Source organism: Anastrepha ludens, chromosome 3 (assembly GCF_028408465.1).
Source record: "Anastrepha ludens isolate Willacy chromosome 3, idAnaLude1.1, whole genome shotgun sequence".
In the NCBI taxonomy this organism is placed as follows: Eukaryota; Metazoa; Arthropoda; class Insecta; order Diptera; family Tephritidae; genus Anastrepha; species Anastrepha ludens.
In genome coordinates, this window is record NC_071499.1 from 129,672,683 (window position 1) to 129,695,921 (window position 23,239).

The following is a 23,239-nucleotide window of genomic DNA, read 5'->3' on the forward strand; positions in this document are numbered from 1 at the left end:
CTGCGTTGGATATATCAGGTGGAGAAGGACTTGGCTTCACTTGGTGTGTCCAATTGGCGCCGGTTAGGACGAGAAAGAAACGACTGGCGCGCTTTGTTAAAATCGGCCAAAATCGCGTAAGCGGTTATCGCGCCAATTAAGAAGAAGAAGAAATAAATAAATTTTTAATAGAAAAGAAAAGCATTGGAATTGCGACTTCATTGACTGCGGACGCTCTTCTTCTGTGTCCTTTTTTATGCAAATTCTTGTAAGTAAACACGCAAACCCACTTCTCGTTTTTTCTTACTTCCAACTTTTATTTAAAATATGAAATTAAATTTGTATAATCGTTTTCTTGAAACTTTTAGTTTACTTTTGGTAATTACGTGTATATATGTATGTAAATTCTATTACTGTTTACTTTATATTAATCGGTAGTTACATATATATATTACATGGCTAGAAAATTTACAACAAATTCCTAAGCGATATTACATTAGTACTTAGATGTGTGTGTATATGTTTTGATTTGTTTTTGTGTTTGCGTTTGTATGTGTACATGCATTTATTTCCCACTCAATTAAATCCATTCTTGAAATTCGTTTGTTCCGAGTATTTTTCCCAAACTCGTTCATTTCTGCTCCACTCCGCCTTCTTCCCTTCCTTCCTTCGCTCCGCTCTCAATACCCACTCCCTTCTTAATTTAATTCCTTGCGTGTTGTGTTGGGCAACATCAAACACATGAGACCACCACCTATCAACAGGATGGCCACAATGAAAGTCGGTGCCGGGCAATACTGATCTAAAAGTGTGGCGATCACAATGTTACCAATGATGCCACCCATACGCGCCGCCACCATGGATATGGCCACACCGGTGGCGCGCAAATGGGTCGGGAAAACTTCGGTGATGAGACAGTCCAAAGCTGCATTTGCAGCCGAGATGGCACCGCTAAACACAGCCGTCACAATCAGGTTCTGTGTAGAGTTGAAAACGAAGTACATGGCTGCCGAGCAGACGCCAGCCGTCATGGTGCCAAATATGAGGAAGAATTTGCGACCCAACAAGTCCATACCCAAAATGGCGATCAAATTAGCTGGCAGCGCCGACGCCAATGAAATCAACGACTCTTGGAAGACATTCTGCGGTATGTTCGACGAGCAGACAGCATTCTCCGCCTGACCCTTGCCCACTACATATTCGGTAACTGTACAGACGCCGGCACGCTCATTTGGAAAATCTTTGCTGTACTCATCAAAACGATTGAATAGCTCAGGGAACCACATCATCAGACCATAGTAACCAATGTGGAAGGTAAAGTTGATGGTGATGGAGACAAGTGTGAATTTGAGTATTGGCGAAGTGAACAACTGTTTGCTGTGGTCGGCCATACTCGACATCATTTTGCTGTATTTGCCCTTGACACCTGCCTGATTCTCCTTGATCTCAGCCAACAATTTCTCATCGATGTCCAATTCGACAACAGGATATTGCTCTGCTGGCTTCTTTGTGTTTGTGACGAAAATACCGCGGAAGATGGCCATGGCTCTTTCCTGTTTGCCCTTGGTCAGCAGGAATTTTGGCGACTCGGGTAGATAAAAGAGCAGGAAGGCGACCACGAATGATGGCAAAGCGCATACCATCAGGAAGACACGCCAGGTTTTGTATGTAATTAGATCCGTTTCGAAGCCAATGCCACTGGGAATGATGAGCCACGCCAGGCCGGCAACAAAGAGATTGCCGAAGGTCCAAAAGGCTGCCATGAAACTCAACATGGAGCCACGTTTCGCTTTCGGCTGGAATTCGGCGAAGTACGACCAAATTACCGGACCGCTACCGCCGAGACTGGAAGAGAAAGATGACATGCCGATTAATAAGGGAAGAAAAATCGACAAAAATATAAACGAAGACGAACAGTAAAAAAATGTAAACAGTTAAAAAGTTAGGAAGAAAGTTATGATTTGGGCTGGCTGCACATTTTTTTCATTTAACAAAAGAAATTTCAAACTATGGCTGCTCAAGAAATTCCTAGTAAATGTCACAAAACTTAAGGCGGAAGAGTCACTTGAGTTTGCGGACTGCATTCATTTTCACGCCAAATGCAGACTTGTATCTAAATTATTATTATTTTTATAAAAATGCTGCTTCTAATTAGTATTTTACATAAAATTGCAAATTATTTTTACTGAAAATTACGTTTAATTACTGAAAGGCTGAAGAAAAATATTTTTTTAAAATTAAGTCTCTTAAAACATTTCATACGCAGACAACAGGGCGTATGAGTGACTTTTGATTTTACTCACTGCATATATGTAAATAAAATGCACGGCGCTTTTCCACCATAAATTTGCATAAGCCCCCGGATGGGTATTAATATTGTCTGTATGCACGTTAATATGTATGTATGTTAATAAACACACTTTTTCAAGCACTGTAGCGGTTTTTGTTTTGTTGTTCGCGCACAACGTTCATTATTAAAACGTCGATTTATTGATGATTTCAAAATTTTGTTTACGATTTATTTCTCATTGAGCGCTTTTTGTGTAAATAAACAAAAGGCAGGCAGCCAGGCAGGCATTGCAAATGTTTGCAATTTTCGAATATTACAAATTTGTTGATGAACTTAAAAAATGTGAGAACATATGTAGCTATGTGGGCAGCGCAAATATATGCGCTGTTGTAGCAAATTAGCACCTCGCAAGCCCGGCGTGAACTCAAAGTATTTCTCTTCTCTATATAATTTGTGGAAATGTATGTACAAATGTGTGTACAAGCGAATATACTTATGCTATGCATATATATATGTGTGTGTGTGTACGAGTGAGGCATGCAATACAAAAGAAAGTGTTGTGCCGGCACATTTTGCTCGGCAGCATACTTTCGGCTGGTCGCTGCTAGGAGAACCGCGCCCGCACACATTAACGCCCTCAGCTACACGCCACTCTGAACAATAAAGCTACGAGTAATTTAATTAACACCAAGCCGTGTCTTATTTACAAGTCCGACTCTTACAGCAGCGCTCTCGCTTCGTCAATGCCAGTGATTCATTTTAGTGTTAGCGTGTTGTGGCGTAACTAATGATGGTTGATTGGTTTCTTTTTGCACTTGTTTTTCAACATTTTACTAATACTATAACATTTGCATGTACATATACGTGTGTGTGTGTGTGTGAATACTTACGCCGCACCGTTGAGAAAGCGAAACAACATAAACCACTCGTAGGTTTGCGAAAATGACGATGCAACAATACAAAATCCATTCATGAAGGAGATCACAATCAGCACCTTCTTACGTCCCACTGCATCGGCGATGCTGCCCCAGAAATAGGCACCCACCATCATGCCAATGAAAATGATCGAGTTGAGCCAACCTTTGGAGCTTGTGTTCAAATCTAAATCACATTGTGCCGACGGTAGGATGAACGACATTGAAATGACATCCATTTCCTCGCTGGTGCTCACCAGACCACAAATGGCCAGTAGGATATAATGGAATTTGCCATAGCCGCATAATTCGATGGCCTGCTCAAAATTAGCACGTACACCAGTTGAGCGACGACCATCGGCGCCTGAGCCTCCGCCATTGCTGCCACCGCCGCCAGCAGAGCCTTGTAATGCGACTCCGTTGTTAGTGACTTCAATGACGGCCGCACTGCCCTTTTCTACGTCATGCTTATCACCGCCAGCACTGCTAATGTCCGTCTCGTAACCCTTGTTGACTGCTGCGAATTGATATTCGGGATCCTTGCCACCACTGCCCAATGAATAGGGCTGTAGAATGGAGCGATTGTCGATAGAGTTGTTTCTGCTGCTATTGTAGTTTGGTTGGATGCCAGCCTCTACATTATAGGCTGTGAGAAAGAGAGCGAGAGGGAGAGAGAGAGAAAAATAGAGAAAGATATAATTAATTGAGTTTATGGCAAATCAGTAAATTATTATTGCTTTTTAATTAATGAAAAATGTAGCATTCGAAATTCTAATACTTATGAATTATTTTAATATTTATAAGCAGTTGCTGATAATTATTCATAATAAATATTCGCTTTCCTTTATTTAATGAAAATTTTTGTGAAATTAAATTTTTCAAAAAAAGCAATTTTATTAGTTTTAGAAGTAATCGAAATTTACTATTCAAATATCCTTTCAAAGCGCTTAGTAAGCATTTATGAGCATTTGAATTGCCTTCAATGTGATTCATGAACTGCTTTTCACAACATTTACGTCAATAAATGCTAATTGTTGCTAAAAAGTTTATGAATCATACAAATTCCCATTTTAAATACTTAGTTTTTAATACGGAGTGAATATTTACTACTGCCGGACAGCTAACCTTGATGTCAATTCAATTAGATGGCTTTGATTAACGTATGGAAATCATCGCACGCCAGAAATCGTTGGGCGCGAAATACATACATATGAAAATGCTTATGTAAATATAATATATAAATTATGGCCTAATATTGATAATTTTCATTAACTTTAAAAACCGTCAGTATTCTCCTCAAATATGGAAAGTTTTAAATTATAAAAAATGTGATAATTTTAGAAAATAATAATAATAAGGCCGCCGGTATTACCAAATATTTTCAAAACAGACTCATCAGTATAAGCAATTCATAAAAATTTGTCGTACAAGTCAACCGAATTTGCAAGCAAGCGAAATTTCTTAAGTTTGTTGATTATTATTTGAAAAACCGCAGATAAGTACAAAATGGAAGTATTCACGTGCTTAATGAATTATACACTATAAACATATATATTTTTCTATTGTATTTGCATACTTACAATCACTTTTATTCTTAATCGAATCACCTTCTACCATTCTATGAGTTCGATTTTTTGTTGGCTTTTCTCTCGCTTGAATCGAGACGAATAAAATTAAATGAAGGAAATTGAAGAAGTGAAATTAATCACTCAAAAAAGTTGTTGGGTTTTTGTTTGCGGTGTTTTGTAGTCTTGCCGGCTTGCGATGCTGCAAAAACCACTATTTATTTACGAGGTGTAAAAAGTAGTTAGTAAAATTTCCGTATAAGAGAAATTTTAAACAGTTGATTGAATGATTTTAACGATCTGCAATGAAAATAAAAGAAATGTGTTAATAAATAATTTTATGAAAGAAAATTGAAAAACTAACTAAAATTAAATATGACGTTTTATTACTTTAATTAATTTGCGAAAATTCCAAGATTTTTCAAAATTAGTTTATGAAAAATTGGTGGCTATAATATAAAATAAGAACACTTTTTACATATGTAAATAATAAATTTTTTGAATGAACAAATTGTATAAAAATTAAATTACATAAATAATTTTTTATATAATTGTTTTGTTAACACTATCGAACAGCGAATATCTAATTTTTGGGGGACTGTACATTCCTGGGTACTGTGCGGGCCTGCAAGTGCAGCATATGCGGCATTTCTTTCTGTCATCGAAATAATTACGACAATGCCGCCTGAAATCAAAAATCTATGCTTTTGCGTAAAATTGAAATGAACAATGAGCTCAAAGTAAACGGAGTTTCGCGGCTTTTATGGCAAACGAAATCTGCAGTATCGTCACCAACGAATGACGGACGAATAACCAGATGTAATAAAGTTCGCACTACATTTTCGATTATGATGCAATTAAATCAGAAATAGTTGAAAAAATCTGAGAACAAATAATTGGCGAAGAGCCACTGAGGGTGTGCGAGTTTACTAAGTTCTTGAGTCCACTCACACTGTCCGTGTATCTATTCGTAACTGTGAACTAAACTTTGACGCACCAAAGCATAGAGAAGATTGAAGAATGGCTAAAAATGTAGGCTTCTTGAAAGAAATAAAGAGCGAGATAGCCCAAGATACGTTAGTGCTAACCTATCATATTCTGCGAATTTGGCCTGCTGTGACTACTCTTTTTACTTAAACTTGGTCTGCTGTAGTTACTTCAGTCAAATAAAGTGTTTATTTTTTAAACGAGCTTTGTGAATTTTAAGAAGCTCGATAAATTGTATTGAATATGTGAAGAGGGTTACTAAATTGTAAGACCATTAGATTAAGGGGCACTTCCCTGGTGCAACTTTAACTGTAGGCATTTTAGAATTTACAATGAAAGAACCAACTTAAGTGCTTTAAATTACAAGGAATGCTTTAAATTAAAAGGAATATTGTTGAAAGGGAATTATTGGGTGATAACTTAAATTCTACTTGAAAAAAAATTAAGTTTTTTGTCTAGACCGATAACTCTTTAGCAAGTATTGACTCCGAAAATTGCTCAACTCCGACTCTACTGATAAATAAGTAGTTACCTCGCATACCTTCCTTTGGAAAATCGCACTAAAATGAGAATATCACTCTTATTTCAAAATATATGCATTAGTATAGAGAGCAAAGAAATTGATTTATTTTAAATAATCGCTATTCAACAGCTTGAGCACCAGACGGACGCGTTATCAGCGAAGTTCAACCACACCTATCAGCGCGAAAGTATATACGAGTATTAATGTATGCATACTTATATTTTAATTGAGGCCTCTACAGATGCTAAGTGTTGTTCTTTATAAACATACATATAAAAATATAAAAGAGGACGATCGCACTTTGACCTTAAGATCTTTTGTGCCCATATAAGTATAAACAGGCGCGCTCGGCTACAGATTTTTATATGTAATTGTGCGACAACAATTGTCTCTGGATTAGTGAGTTGACGACTATCAGTTATCAGTTCACGAATTTTAAAAGAAATAAACAGTAATATTAACTGTAAGCTCGAAAATAGTTCTTAAGCTAGTTACAGGTTTTCCAGCCGGTCACCGCAACTTAAGGAAGGAATGCATTCTATATTCTCACCTTTACAGACTAACGATAGGGCAGGAGAACAGATAAGATAAGGAGCTGTTACGAGGCTGATGCTTTGGCTCCCAGAGACCATGTGCTGGAGAGCAACTCATCAAAGGTTTTAAATAAATAGAATTAAAATAATATACTTTTGAAATATATTAAGAAAATTCAATGCATAAAACTAAAGCACCATTTTTTAAGACAACCACAACTTTTTAAATTTAGTACCTACTATTTGAAGACAAAATAGGTATCAACCCTTAAGTCCTAGTCAATTCTCTAATCAATCCATGTTGTATTGCTTCGGAGACCAGTGAACTCCGCTAAACTGGATTTAATTATAAGAAAGTATAAGTTTCACTTTATACCACTGATTTACTAGATTTTCGCACGAAAGAAATGTTCAAAATGACACCGAGCAGCTCTCGCAATAGCAATTCAAGTGATGGAAAATAAATAAAAATCTGAAACTATAAGTACTTATCTCTCAATGAGCTAACGAGCTCTAAGGTTGTTGTTGTTTTCTTTTTTTTTTTGTTTTGCTGAATAAAAATCTCCAATGAGCTACAGAAAAATAATGAATTGTAATGTGTGACCATTAAATTAAATGCCAGAACGAAACCAATTTCGCGCAGATGTTTGCTAATACTCGTACATTACAGATGTACACGCATTAGGTGTCCCAATTTATGTGGAAAATTTTGCAGATTTTACTGATTTTTTATTGCCGTGCATTGTTCAGCTCCCTAGGCACTTAGGTTAAATACAGTTTTAAGCCCCAAAAGCGAATTTTCCAGAATATTTTCTGAGAAAACTTTTAAATTTATTGATCAAAAAATTTGTACACATATTATGTTATCTTTTAATTGTATTTTAAGACTTAGTGAAAATATTTATTCGGAAAGGATCTATAGCTGATCTCCAGGAGCTCCTTTCAGAAAAGACATTTTGCGGTGACCACTATATTTCTGAACTGGATTCTCCGACATTGAAAAACCAAACAGATTTCGTTAAAGTAATGTTAAATCTAGTAATTAATTGAAGGAATAAGCAAAATATTAAATTGTTTATACAAAAAATTTTTATCGGCGAGAAAAAGTCTTCTATTAATTACTAAAAAATATATTTAAGAAGCTCGTGTTAAAACTTGAGACTAATCAGTTTAGCCGTTTTGGAGTAATGTTAAGCACTTCGAAAACACCGTTTTGAGAAAAACGCGTCTAAAGTTTGAAAAGCACTTTCGAGCACTCTGAAACGCCTTTTCGAATTTGCGTGTAACTTCGAAAATATTCACCGTAACGATATTAAATTTTCTGTTTGTATTCTCAAATATATCTACATTATGAAAAAAAATCGATTTTTTGAAAATTCTAACTGTATATAACTCCTTAAGGTTTAGAATATAAAATTTGAGTATAGCTGGCTTAATTTTGGTGGACCCGAGTCACGGATTAAAATAAAAAAATGTCTCTTTCTTGGCGAAATATTCATTTATTTTTCACAACACAGTTTTTAATCACTCATCGACCGAACGGAGCAAATTTTGTAATCTAAGAAACCAAAAAGTGCACGAAATCGAAAACTTGTGAAAATTCGGACACCCTTAATATTAAATACGCATTTCACAATGTCAGCATTTTAAAATTTCGTTGAAGTTAAGTATATTTTCATTACAAAATATGTTTACATTTTTTGCATTTTTATTTTTTATTTTGCTAAACTGTCCAACACCTCCATAACGACAACATACCAGCCCACTGCATGTATGCACATACAATTGAAAAACACTTAGCTTCACACTTGCTAATCTTCAAGAGCACACAGGGCTGCATCAAGAGCAACAAAAGCGTGAATTAGCACGCCGGTATTATATAAATAAGCGTTAAATTGGAAGAAACTATTTTCACACCTACATACAAACATAGATACTCGAAATCGAGCAAGAACACAAATAATAGATTAATAGCTAATTCTTGATGACACTTGTAAAATTTATGATTAGAAATAATTAAGTGAATGCTGGAAATTCAAGTGCTCGTCGCGTAGATAGCAAATTTGTTTGTTAATTCAAGTGTAAACACTTTTCAGGCTCTTCTAGTGCGATAATTCGTAGAGAAACAGCTGATTAGTCTGATTTGATTGTCTGTTGTACATAAGACTTTTGAAAATTTGCTGCTCCAATGTGAGGCATACTTATAAACGGTTTTCCAATAAGAGGTGTTATTTTGTTCGTTGTGCAGATCAATACCATCCAATTCCGGCCATAAAAAACCGTTAATCATCTCTCGATAGCGCAATCCATTCACAGTAACTGTTGCTCCAGCTTCATTTTCGAAAAAGTAAGGTCCAATGACTCCGCCGGACCATAAACCGAACCAAACAGTCACACGTTGAGGATAGAGAGGCTTCTCAACAATAACTCTTGGATTTTCTGAGCCCCAGATCCGACAATTTTGTTTGGTGACGAAACCACCGAGGTGGAAATGGTCCGATCGGCCGGCTTGAGTTCTGGCTGTTGAGGCTGGACTTTATAAGCCTTAAGACTCAAACCTTTATGCAAAATACGGTGTAATGACGATTGTGGAATACCTAATTCCAAAGAACGACGAGGAATGGACAAACTTGGGTTTTCTTCACCACTTTCGGCTACAACAGCATTATTTTCGGCTGTTATTGAGCGACGTGCACGGGTTTTATTCTGCACATCACTAACTTGTCCCAACAGCTCGAATTTTTTCACCAATTTCTGTATTGCGGTCCAACAAGTTGCTTCAGGATGACCCAAAAATGTTCCAGTTTTACGAACCGTTCCACCATTTGTATAGTGAATTTTAATAATTTCAGTGCGTTGTTTAAGCGTGTATCGTTCCATTTGTGGCGTAGTTTCTACTTGTCAAATATCAAAATGTGACAGATTCAAAAGTGACGTCTACTGAAATAGCGGGCTACTCAAAATAACACCTGTTATTGGAAACCCCTATAGTATGACTTAAGTATGTACGCTCTGTAAAAATAACATTGGTTGACTTTATTCGCTGGTTAAGAGCCATTTATTGCAATTTGTATAAATGAACTTACTTATATTATATTTTATAACAATTGCTTTGACATTTCACTGTTCATAAGTATGTTAACATTTGTTAAATTGTGTCACGTATTAAAAAAAATATCCAGTTCTTTGAGTTACCAATTCAACACCATTTGAGATCCGGTTACATTAAATTTATGGCATATTGCATCAGGTTTTGGCTGTTGTGTAAAGGTATGCAGATAATTAGGGATTTTTCTGCTTTGCTTTGCTTTTTATCGCATGAATGCAACTCGAGTACCCGATTACATGAAATGTGCAACAGCGCGTTGTGTGTAGCTGTGCTTCATATGTATATGAACCGCTGGTGATCTTATAAATATTTTTAAGCACATTTTTATCTTCCGCATTAGGTAACTACTTTTAGCTTATTAATGTGTTAGCCATTAAATATTTTTCAATCAGATTAAAAAATGTAGAACTTTGCTGAATTATGAATCAATTGCTATGCGCTAACTGTGCTAACTGTTTCCCGTTGCCTTTTCCTTTTCCGTTTAATGCTGCTTTCGCTGTCAAATTGAAAGGTTGCATGGTGTTGCGGAAATTCAAAGATACTGCCATGTGTCATGCTACGAATATTTGATTAGCGGCACAGGGTGTTGTTTGGAATAAATGTTTAACACGTTGACTGCCGAGCGAAATTTGCTGGTTATCACACAGCGCCGCAAGTGTGCATCACATATTTATATTTGAATTGTCATACATTATATATATATATCCTGTTATATGTTTTCAATTTTAAAATCAAACGACAGAAAATATAATTGACGCAATATTACACCAAAAACAATGCGCCGGCACCCATTGCCCGGCGCGGCGCCATTGAAAAGCCATGCGCCGGGCAATGGGTGCCGGCGCGGCAGTCAACGTGTTAAACAGTTGTATTTGTTGTATTTGTTCGCAATAACACTTCTGGTTGATTTTGTAAAAAAGGCTTCAGGAAGCGAAATTATAGGCAGCCTGGAGCACACAAAAGCATGAATAAATTCACCGATAGACAATTACATTGTTTAATGAGGAAATCGATAATTTTTAACTTATGATTGCATGCTAACATGTCTATTTTGTCGTTTATTTACCTAAGCGCGCTTCTATTCTGATTAGTAGCGAGCAACTTGCCATAAAATGCTGAGATGTGGAAAAATGGAGTCCCCATCTCATTAGGCAGTTATGCTAAGTCACACTCACTTCATTTAACATACATATAATGCGCATTAAAGCTAAATAGTGTTGACAAATGTGATAACTGCAATAAAAATAAAATAAACAAATAATTGCCGCACACACTTCTGTTAGGTGCTTGGCCGAGGTCCTCCTGCTATTTGATCTTTTTCCACAAAATGGGGGGCGTACAGTTTTAAGTGCGAACGGCTCCAATAGTTTTCTTGAACTAATCGCTTATAACCGCTTGTTTTTTGCTCTTTTGTTTTTATCGCATAGCGTAATACCACATTTTAAAATAAGTGTACGTCAATAAAAATAAGTCAATAATAAATATTGACGATTCGTATTTAAAATCGCTCAGATGATAAATAAAATACCACAAGTAGAAAATATACCAGCTTTTGGAGCGAAATTAACGTTAAACAATAAAACGCTCGATAGCGGCTCAAAATGTGGCAGATGTGGCGTAAACAAAAACAATTGTAAGCTTGCAGCATAAAAGTTTAAAGAACAAAGCAACAATTTCAGCAAGAAAAAAACCAAGTAGACACAGCCAACAAGTTCCTGTTCTCCTTCAATTGGACTACGATTTGCGCAGCGAGAATGCACATACCCGTACGTATATATGGAAAAACATAAACAAATGCAGCATAGGTAAAAAAGAAAAAAGAATACAACAAAGCAGCATTCTAATGCAACAGTCGTTACAACTTGTTTTTATCTGTTGTCCCAATAAATGGCATTAGACCAGGTTCAATGGCAATACAGGCAGGCAATTGCTTTTTGTGCGAAAAGGTGTTTCTATATTTTCAATAGGCGCATAACATAACTTTTGCAGCGCCCAATTGGGGAAATTTCAGCTGCTTCATGGAATCAAGAGACCTCTTGCTACTTGACTTAATTTGAATTTGAAATATGCGAAATTCCACTCGATGTGAACTGACTTTACGACTCTTTTAAAAGCCTTAAAATTTCGGTATTAGTTTTTAATAATTTCCAAAAACTAATCGTTCGTGAACTTCACCCTGCTATGTGGATGTATAAAAGTATAAGTAAAGGTTAAACACGTTTTGGCACTGCCACATTTTGCAAAAATTTATAGATGCGTTTGTTTTTAAATACAATTTTGTGTGCTCCTATTAAAAACCCGTTTTACACATATAAATTGTAGTTAGCTAAAAAAGTGTAATGCTCGTGCATTTCATTTGCCTGCTGAAAACTCGTTTTACCAAAAATTACGATTTGCTTTTGTTATAATTTTTTGCAAAGCTGTAGTGATAGGTCATTAGAAGTAAATTGATTTAATGAGTTTTTAATTTGTCAGCAAAATTAAAATTAATATTTTTGTTCAAAAATATTGTTTATTTGTTTATAGCGTGTAGTTAAAATAAATTAATCATTTATGAAATATATACGAGTATATACGTATGTACATATATGTAAGCAGAAGCAAAAACCCTTTCAATTATTTGCCTTATTTAAAAACTGTTTTTTTTTAGTAAAACCTGAAACCTAAATCAAAATCCCATGGAGCAGAACGCCTTTGCGGGCTCACTAAAGCTCGAAGCTTTCAATGTTTGAAAATACACGGAATTTAGTCAACACTTGATGGGAAATCTAGGACAGAGGCAAAAAAATGTAAATACAAATGTCCCTCTAGATAGATAGATAGATTGATGTCTGTCTAAATAGAGAGGAATTAAGAACGCTCCCTAGCTATTATACGGAACTTTGTACTCTTCGTTATCTTTTCAAAGTTTGCATGCAGTCGTTCGAGAGACTATGCAGCCGCAGTTGAACAAGTTCGATTATAGTAATATATGGCATGTGGAACTATCATTTTGGATCATTTTAGTTGGTACAATGAATCCTGCTTTTTTTTCTACAATTGTGTGCACCTACAACTACTTGCCGCCTTTTGAAAGCATTTCAGAATATTTTTCTCGGAGGGAATCTTCTTTTACGGGAAAAATATGAAGCTCGATTTTCAGGCTATTTGAAAGGCTTAAACTCTTCCTGTCCAAGCGGTAGCAAAGAATTAAGTTGCTTATGCCGGTTGCAGAAGAGAACCTTTTGGCCTTTTCGCTATAACAGCAGGAAGCTATAACTTCTTGTCGTCTTCTGAAGAGTATTCCAGAAAGTTTTTCATGTGGGAATATTCCCTCAAACACAAGAGATGTATTTTCGTTCTGTATTACATATACGAGGCGAATTTTGTTTACCGACTACTTGAAAGAACTTAAGTGGTTCTTATCGACTGCTTAGCTGCCAATCTCAATTGCCTGATATTTGTTTGTACATAATCACAATATTTGCCGAAGATGTTCTCAATAAATGATTAAGAATAGCATTGCACGCCAAATAGTTAAATATTTTCCATTTTTTCTACAGCACTGCACAGTGGCGACTCGTAACAATTTACACACACAATACATTTTTTTAAATAGTCTACTCTGCAATTTAATTGTCACGTTTAGCTTGCAAATATTTGATACGAAAATTCACATTAATGCACGTTTGTAAAAATTGTTCATCAATTACCTTTCGTCTCAAATTGTTTATAGAAATTATTATGGCTTTACTGCTACGCTTGGCTGCTGCTACTCCACTGTGCGTATATGGCAAAGACGTTTTAAGTATTATTAAAATGATTGATTGACTTATTATTTGCTTCAATAAAATATAGTGCGAACTATTTTTTATTAATTTTTGATTTTACCCAGATCACCGTTGTTGGTTTTCAACAATATAGGCTATCGTTATGTCAACGAATTTTCGTACTTTTTAGTCCTACGTGTAGTTTTTGTAAAATCACAATATACTTGCACTTTGTTGTTGTTATTATTATTATTGCTACTGTGGTATTTGCTTGACGAAAACATGAAGTTTTCCAACACTTTACACACCAAACACTAAACTAGCAAATGCAACACGCACGCGCATTCGAGCCGTAATATATTTTCCCAAAACTTTTGATAAGAAACTTTGTATGTCTATATGGAATTGTGAAAATATTTTTTTTGCGCTTTTGAAAGTCGCGTTCGAGCACAGAAACTGTGTGCGCGAAGAAACTTAATAGCAAGTGATAATAATTGCTAATGTAAAGATTGTCGGGGAGAAACTGAGTATGGTTAACGTACCGAGTGACGATGACCGATCGACCGCTGCTATGAACGTTTTGATGTTGCGTTGATACGCGTCGAATGCGCTATAGCATCTGAGATCAGCAACAGTTGCTTAAATATTAATGGAGGAACAAGTGCGGTGCGTTTTTGGCAGTGGTTAACTGCGCCTCTGTGTGAGTATGTGTGTGGAGCGTTTGGCACATGAAAACGGAACGTGAGCTGCGGCACAGTCACAGTCAAGCACATTTACTTTTAACGCACACAGTAAACGGTGTGACACATGAAACGGATCGAAATACCGGAACGAAATGGAAAAACGACAATTCATAAGCAAAAGCATGAGTTGAGCGTGCGACAAAAAGGATGAAGGGAAGTATGTAAGTGAGCGATGTTGTTGAGCGTTTATTAATTAATTGCGGATCGGGTATTGTAGATAGCACAAAAGTACGATCCCAAGCAAAGCAACGAAACGCCAAACTGTGCCGTAGTTTGGTTTGCAAGCGAAGTCGTTAAACTGCGATTGCTGCGAGCAAGTAGCGGCGGTGCTAAGTACTTCGTATGGGCAGCTTGGTATTTGGAGCAGCGCTGGCTGCAATTGTGATTGCAATTTTCTTCAACACTTCAAGGCAAGGCATGTAGGATGTGGAGATGCAGCCGTAGCAGATAGATTAAGTAAGAAATAGAGAGCCTGATTCGCGCAGTGGCGAGAAAGCGATAAATGCTTATGGCACCAAGGCACGTGCTGCTGATGGGCGTGAATCAACATGCCGAATCTAGTGCGATTGAAAAATGCTGACAAAGAAGTAAATTTATAGTACATTATAAATATTTTTATTTTGAATTTATCATGGTACTTCAGTGATTGAAAGCACTAACAAATGTTATTGGCATTGAAAATGTAGCGATAAGAGTACAGAGTGTTAAAGACGATCGAAATTGACTTGGGCAAGAATAGCGGCTAACAGCAGGCGCATGAGTTTCGGGGAAACTATGCTGCTGTGCATTTTGAATAGGTATTTTTACAACAATTATATGCATGCACGTACATATATATGTAAAATCATTTATTGATGTTGTTTAAGCTTATTTAATATTTGTAATTAAAATCAGTACAGCTTAAGTGGCTGGGCGACGGTTTCACACGCATTGTGTGCAAATAATTTTCGATGCAAAGAGTGGCGCAGCCAGGCTTGGCGCTACTAGCAAAAAGTAAAAAGCAAAAAAAAGATCAAAAATGAAAAACAAAACAGCATGCAATAAATAAATTATTGATTCATATGTAAATAAGCTGTTAAAGAGTAAAGTGTAAAAAATAAAAATAATACTGCTTTTACTAAAGGCATTTACAATTGAAACTTTTATTTTTTATGTAACTGCGCATTTATGCTTGCGAGTCAGCGCGAAAAAAAGCAGAACATGTGTATGTTTACTCGCAATGAGTTTCAGAGCGTGAGGACAAATTTAAAAATAATAAAATAAAGTGTAAATGAAGCAGCGTTTGCATGTACATACTCACAAAAAATATTAATAAAATAGTACAAAATATAAAAAAGCACGAAAATGTTTAGTAACAAAATAATTTTCGTATGGGTGGCATAATTCGATAAATTGGTGGATAGAAGATTTAAATTTTTTTAACTCCCTACAGTAAATTTATTCGCTTTATAGAATTATGCGATCTAAAATTAGCTTCGCTTATTATTATAACTTTTTTTTACCACTACTGTTATTGTTCTTATTGTTTGTTTGTTATATTATTCGGTTATTTTGCCTTTTGCTCTGCTCCAGTGCGGTTAGTAGGTGAGTCTACTAAATTTATATGTATGGATGTATGCAGTAGTTGTAACACAATGCCAGTACAAGCCAACCGGCAATGGCCGGCAACTCGCCAACTGCCATTAACGCTTGTCTAATTTGTTTACAAATATTAGGAGTTTGGTATGTAGCTGTCAAAGTTAGACAGTAATTGGTAAATGTTTCTATGATTTTACCGTTAAATAATTTAAAATTAACTTTTTTTACTTAGTTATTAATTGCCGAATTATGCAAAATAATAAAGGGGTAAGCTTTGTAAAGAAAATTTAACTAGCTGAAGGTGATTGGGCAAAGCACAATGGCTGTGCGTGTAATTAAATATCAAAGAGAAAAAAGCAAAGCATCACAGAAAAAAGCAAAAACAAAAATATTTAATTATGTAGGTATTTCGGCCCGCTCAACACACAACTAAAGGCTTGAGCACTTCAACTGTGCCAAAAATTAAGGAGGCTGTCACAAATTGACGGGAAGAGCGGCCTAGATCTGTCACCTTTATTTTTATTATCAATAAAAATTTAAATAACTGAAACCGGATTATTAAAAACAGAGATACACATTTATTCAACCAGTGATTCCCTGATCGCTGACATTAAGCGCACTTTCATTTTTTGTTGTATTTTTTATTGCATTTCAAATTTACTTCATTTGCTTTATTTAAAGTGCACGGAAATGTTATTAATTAACTGATTTGTCAAATAAATTTTGTTGCATTGACAAAATTACTCACATAGGGGAGTATTTGTGTATATTTTTATGTACATATGTATGAATATACACATACATATACAATACATATAATGTGAAATTCACTTTTTCTTTTACTCTATCCAATTGAAAGTAAATATTGAGAAAACAAGTAAACCTGAGTTATGTTTAGAAAGGGCATCTGGCTAGCAAGAGCTCTTTTCACATAGAGAAATAAAATATCGCAGACTATCGCGAACTGATGATGCACTCCTGCATATAAGTACACCGACTAGTCCCAGATGGACTAGAAGTAGACGAAACTTTGCGACATAAATTTTAAGGGGGCAGATACCTATAAAATTTCGAGAAACAAATTTTTTTTTCATAAAATGTTAATATAATCCTTTAAGAATATGGCAAAAAAATTTTAGAACGTAAATTTAAGTATTTTTTATATTATAGATCGTCAGCCGTGATGACTCTATTCTTTACGTTCGAGCGCTGGGAGAAGTATAGTTACATTGCCGACTGTAGACGCATTCTTCTCAAAACTATATTTTTCGAATTGGCGTACACGATAACTCGAAAAGTTATTTGACCGATCTCCCTGAAATTTTGCACATATCTTTTTTATGATATTACTTTCTATGTGAATTTACAAGTTTTCGAAAATTTTTCGAAAAAATAATTTTTTCGAAGCAAAAATGGTAGGAAAATTCACCCCAAAATTCATTGGTTTTTATTTTTTAAGCATTTTATACCGCGAATTTTTTTTTTCATTTCTGTTTAAATAATAGAGAAATTTTTGGCTTTTTGTATTCAGGTCACTGACGCCGATGCTACAATGCCCGCCGATTGAGAAGCATCGCTGCGACCTTCCTGGAAGAATTGAGTGTACATCCGCCATTTTAAATGATTAATATAAAAAAAATTTATATTATTTTAATGTATAAATAAACTGTACGCTAATTTTGAAAAAAATATATCTTTTAGAGGTGGTGTTGGTAAATCAGCTGATTTATAATATATAATATTTTTTCTTTCGCTGTACCCATGTGACTGTCAGCACAGAATAAAACAAGGCGAACTAATTTTTTGTTTTCTACTTTTGCAATGCTCTGCCGTGACAATCAAACGTACAAAACATTGTTGTTGGTCTGTTGCCACTACCTTTAATAGATTCGCCTTAATAGCTAATATTATATGTTAATAGGTTCACATATAACTAGAGTATCTACTTCTTCGTGCTTAAATTTCAATCCGTAATTAAGTAGCGAGATTACTCATATAGAATTTCCAATAAACTGTTTATTAAAAATTATGAATTATGGGTTTATATTACAGAAAAAAGCGATCGCAATGGCACAAGAAGCAGTCGAACTTCTTCTGGACCTGTGGTAGGAGAAGCTAGCTGCCCCAACTACAGGGCGGCAAAAGCAACTCGCATACTCGTATATATGCAGACATAGCAGTGAAAATGACTATTGTGTCATTGCTGATTGTGAATTGTGCAGTTAATCTGCCACATGTAGATACCGGATAGATTAATTTTTGTGGATTCATCAGTGATACTCAAAATGTTCTATGAGCGGTTGTTTTTAGGAAAATTTGTCGAATATGCCAATTACAGTTTTTTCTTTTCATTAGCTTACAATGATAGAATAGTTTTTTGGTGCAATCAGATAAAACTTATTGTAGCGCCGCTATTCGACGGAGCTAAAATGATGAAGATACGGGTTGGGCCATATAGCGTTTGCTTTTTGAACCACCTATTTTTTTGAGAATGGTAACACAAATGACATGTCAAATGTGTTCATAATTTACATAAACGTTTGACATTTACGAAATGGGACGCTATACGCTTGAACAAAATTGGGAAATATTGAAAACCTATTTCCAAAGTGGTGAGTCTTCTTCTTCTTCCGCGGTTACAGTAAATGGCAAGCGTTAAAGTGACATGCTCAACGAGGTTTTGTTTCCAAAAATTGAAGAGGATGACATGGACGACATTTGGTTTCAACAGGACGGTGCAACTTTTTCATTCATAAAAGACAATGTTCTATCTTGAAAATAAAAAAAAAAAGTTTGAAAAAATATTGATTGTTTTTTTTTATAGCCGATTCAAAAAGCAAATTTTACATGGCCCACCCTATATATTCAAATCATGAATTAGCTAAGTGATATGACTACTTTGGTCTTCAATTTATTGCTGAAATTATAAATGAGATTATTTCTAAGTTACAAAATTTGGTTGCTAAAATTAAGGCGCTTTTATTATACCAATTTATATTTAAATATTTTTTTTTTTAATTAAAAAGCCAATATTTTCTTTGAAACTTCCGGCACACAACTCATCCCTTTTTTCTGTAATTCATTAATTAGTTTCCATTCCCCGAATCTTCACCCAGCAATCCAGTTATGCATTAAGCAGCCAATTAAATGCGTAACACACATGGCAATTTACATACTTATTTGCATTCTTGATTAATAACTTTTATTTTTTGTGAATTTCCATGACTTGCAAAAACAAAACACTCCGCAACTGTCCCTGTACGAGTGTAAAAATAGCAACAGGTGTTGCACTGCATTTCATTGCTTCGCATTTCATTTACAAATAAACTGCATCACAAGGTTTTTGCTTTTGCATGGAATTTGTGTGTAATGAAATACTTTTTTTAATACAATAATATCATCATTTTTTCGTTTGCGCCCACTTCCAGGCGCGCCGATGGCAAAATATTTACATTTTACAAATAATTTTTTTTTATTCAGGCTGCTTTTTAACAAGCTGGTTGGAGAATTGTTAACATACGCACACACATACATATATGTATAAGTAATTTATTGTAATTCTCACAAAAGTGTGACTGCATTTACGAATTATTGCGCTTCTGTGAGTTAACGGCAGTTGAGTGCTATATTATGAGTGTGTGAAAGCGTACGGGGAGCCCTTTTGTAGGCTCATGGTGAGATAATCTTTGACTTTCGTGTAACACATTGAGAGAGGAAAAAAGTAACGGTTTTTGCGAATACGAACGCATGGCGACTCTATTAATATAACATTTGACAGTCTAGTTGAAATTTAAAACCGAATAAAGTGGATTGAGGAATAAAAAATATAATACAATATTATAAAATTAAAAAGGTTAAACATTTTATAAAAAAGGATTAAAAAAACAACAAGAAATTAAATAACAAAAGGAGAGTAGGATAGGCCAACAAATTTGATAGAAATACGAGTTTTAAGAAAAACAAGTTTTGAATTGGTTTAGTAAAAAAAATTACGTAACTTTTTACTACTTAAAAAAATTAGTTACTTATTAAAAATTAAGAATATTTCAAAGCATATAATATAAGTACATAAATATAAGTTAAAATTAAAATGTTAATAAAAATCAAGCGGATTAAGAAAATAATCCCCTAATCCTTATACAGATTTGAACTCTTGGCTCATAGAAGTTAATTGCCCTGTTTCCGGTGGTGTTACGAAAAAATTCAATTCCACACCTCCTACCACTTTCGGAAATTGATAACCACTTTCCGTTGGCAATAGGAATTGAAGGGTTAAAATGCTGCGAACGCAGTGCACATTTAGCTTATCAAAATATATAATAACTTGTACAGTTTATTACATAATTAATGTGTCTTTCTATTTTTATTCGGAGATCATTCGCTTCTGACCTTAAAAAATGTGCAACCACCAACTTTACCCACAATCTTGAGTTGAATTAAATATTTTTATTTTTATTTTATTTTTATAAATATTTATTATAGTCTTCTGTGCAGATACAGAATTCACATACATGCATACATACATACATATATACGTATATGCATGTTTGTTTTTCCCAGTTTTTCTACGTGTTCTACGCCCTCTCAACAAACACGCCTTTTAACTTTTGTAATAAGATTAACAAAAAAGTGCCCTTAACGGTCGTGTGGAAATTTTTTTACCAATTAGCATACAAATAATCGAAATACTTAAAAAATGCGAATTGCAGTGCAGAGGAATACATTAAATGCGTGCGGAAGATAATTAGAGAGAAAGGTAAGCAACGTAAACACTTGTGTGTGTGCATGTATGTATGGATGTGTGCACAAAGAATATCAGAATGCGGTTAAGAGCAAAAACAAACACAAAATAAATAACAAGTGTGAAACAATTAAAACGTATTTATGTTTGAATAATAAAAAAGGTGTGTTTCGCTCATTTGAAATTCAATATTAGCATATTTATATAGCACAGGTGCATGAATTTTTTGTTTTTCGGCTCACGTGACACTTCAAGTGCTGCTGCGTACGTATTCCCTTCTTTGCTGGGCTTGTATAGTTTGTTGCTGTCGAGCTGATGCGTTCGGGAGCGTCAATGTCATCAGCAAAACTTGCCAAAATTGATTAACAAGGCAAATGTCAGGGGTGGTCAGTTTGGTTTATTTTTGTATGTGTATGGAAAAGCGAGTGCTTGGTATGTATGTATGCATGCATATATGTATGTGTGACTTCATACCGGAGAATACATTTTTTCTGCTGTTTGTGTTCAGAATAGAAAGTTGATTTCCATTTTTTCTTCGTGACGGAAGCAGAAAGTGATGTATGAAAAAATGTTTAAAAAATTTCGTTTCAAATATAGGGTCCTTCAATTGTGTGGTTTTTGTGTGATTTAATTAATTTGGTTTTTAACTTTAATTAATTTTATTCAAAAATATAGTTCATTCTACTACAAAAACCATTAAATGTAAAGCCTCAAACTTTGCACAAAGTTTATAAAAATTCGGCGCATTTTCAATAATCAGAATTTCAGAAAAAATTTCATGTATGCAAAATTTCGGGTATACAATTTTATAGTTCATTAAATTTTGGTACAATAAAGTGCAAGTTTCAAGTAATTCAAAAATCACACTGATTTTTAGAATTTTTTTTCGGTCGCGGTAACGTGCATTTTCTACATTTAACGCCTACTCCATGGAAGAAAACGCCAGCAGAAAAATTGTAAAAATCTACGCGATTTTTGAACCACTTGACATTTGTACTTTATTATACCAAATTTCAATGGTTTATAAAATTGCGTACCCGAAATTATTCTAAAAATTCTGAGTATAAAGAGTTGATGCAAATTTGCCGAATTTTTACAAATTTTATACAAAATTAAAAACTATCCTTTATATGGGTCTTGTTCGTAGTATGAACTATATTTTTGTAAACAAATAATTGAAGTTATAAAGTAAATAAATAGTCAAAAATATATGGCGCAAAATTTCTTTTTTCTTGTATTTAAAAAAAACAACTCGATCTTGAAAGGCCCAACATTTCGTTTAATCCTTCAAAGACTGACATTGAATGTGTTTAAAATATATTTAAAAAATAGTCTTACGAGAGCAAAGAGTAGATAAAATATTAAAACGAGTCATTGGGCCAAAATTCTGCAAAATCGACAATTGAGCTGACTTGAATAATTTTCATAAAATATGTAAATAAATATTCTGGCCTGTAGTCTTAGTCACTAGAGTCCTTTTGCAAATCACTTGTAATATAATTATTTATAACTGCATTTCTACAAAAAAAAAGTGAAAACTTGATTTTACAGCAATTAAAATATCCACCCAACCTAATGGGGGTACAAGAAAAGACATCGCTATTTCGGGGATATTCAGGAATACTAACTGGGGATAGCTCCTTTAATTGAAGGACTCATGACAAAAAAAATATTATATTTGAGTACAAGACAACAACTATGCGCTCTTAGTAATGGTTGTGAGAAAGATCATCTGCAAAATGTCTACGATTTTATTTTGTCACGTCGGTTCCCTTTTTCATACTCAGTTAATGGAGTCTTGTTAATTTAGAATATTTTATATTTCATTGTATATTTTGAATATTTATCCACATATACATATGAAAAGAAACCCTCATTCTACAAAAATGCCAAATGCTTACAATAAAACAAAGAGTTTTGAAGAACCAAAGAAAAGTAAAAATGGAAGGAATTACATTTTTTCTTATATCAAAACTATTGGTATTCTACACTAAAAATTTATAAAATATTTCACTTGACTTTGATGAAAAAATTCTGCATTTCACTAAAGTGTCACAAATCGGTGTATCAAATTTGTTTTCTCAGATATTGGCATGCGTTTTTCTGCTTCAATCTGAGGATCTTTTGTGCCCTACATAGTCCTTATGGAGCACTTTTTATATATTTTATCTGTAAGTATAAATGTATGGAACATCACTTAGCAGCTCTGCCTTTCTGTCCTTGTTGCCTAATTTGTATCACTACTAATCTTTATAAAAAATATTTGCATCCTTTAACGTCCTGATAAAAATTTTCTTTAATACATTTGCATGATTCGCTACTAACCGTTAATTGTTTTTGTATTGTTGCTGCTGCTGATCGTCACTTTCGCAAACCCACGAATTAGTATATGCTGAAATGCTATCGCAAAACTCCAAGCTGAGTCAAAATACGCCAACTATGCAGTTGTAGATAAAATCAAATTTTCTTTACAATAAAGGTTAATGAGCACTTGACGGCTCTAAAAACCGTTTGACAATGAGTCTAGA

The 23,239-nt window shown here is 34.6% G+C and overlaps 1 protein-coding gene across 3 annotated transcripts; it reads right to left on the minus strand.

Annotated features, from left to right (window-relative positions):
- Positions 1–269: 269 nt before the first annotated feature.
- LOC128859232 (synaptic vesicle glycoprotein 2B) lies at positions 270–23,239 on the minus strand. 3 transcript variants are annotated; one of them, XM_054096056.1, is made up of 4 exons: positions 23,037–23,239; positions 4,764–5,048; positions 3,160–3,829; positions 270–1,824 (listed from the first exon to the last, which is right to left on the minus strand). In XM_054096056.1, exons 2-4 carry the CDS (start codon positions 4,798–4,800, stop codon positions 678–680), a joined length of 1,854 nt encoding a protein of 617 aa, XP_053952031.1. In that variant the 5' UTR covers positions 4,801–5,048; positions 23,037–23,239; the 3' UTR covers positions 270–677. The 3 variants fall into 3 exon arrangements, with proteins under 3 accessions (XP_053952031.1, XP_053952033.1, XP_053952032.1); XM_054096058.1 differs by lacking the exon at positions 23,037–23,239 and adding an exon at positions 14,192–14,209; XM_054096057.1 differs by lacking the exon at positions 23,037–23,239 and adding an exon at positions 13,593–14,178.

Coding starts and splice junctions, on each gene's coding strand:
- LOC128859232 (XM_054096056.1), bottom strand. CDS start 4,800: ATGGTAGAAGGTGATTCGATTAAGAATAAAAGTGATT. Junction 3,830..4,763: donor GATTAAGAATAAAAGTGATT/GTAAGTATGCAA, acceptor TCTTTCTCACAG/CCTATAATGTAGAGGCTGGC. Junction 1,825..3,159: donor CGCTTTCTCAACGGTGCGGC/GTAAGTATTCAC, acceptor TTTCTCTTCCAG/TCTCGGCGGTAGCGGTCCGG.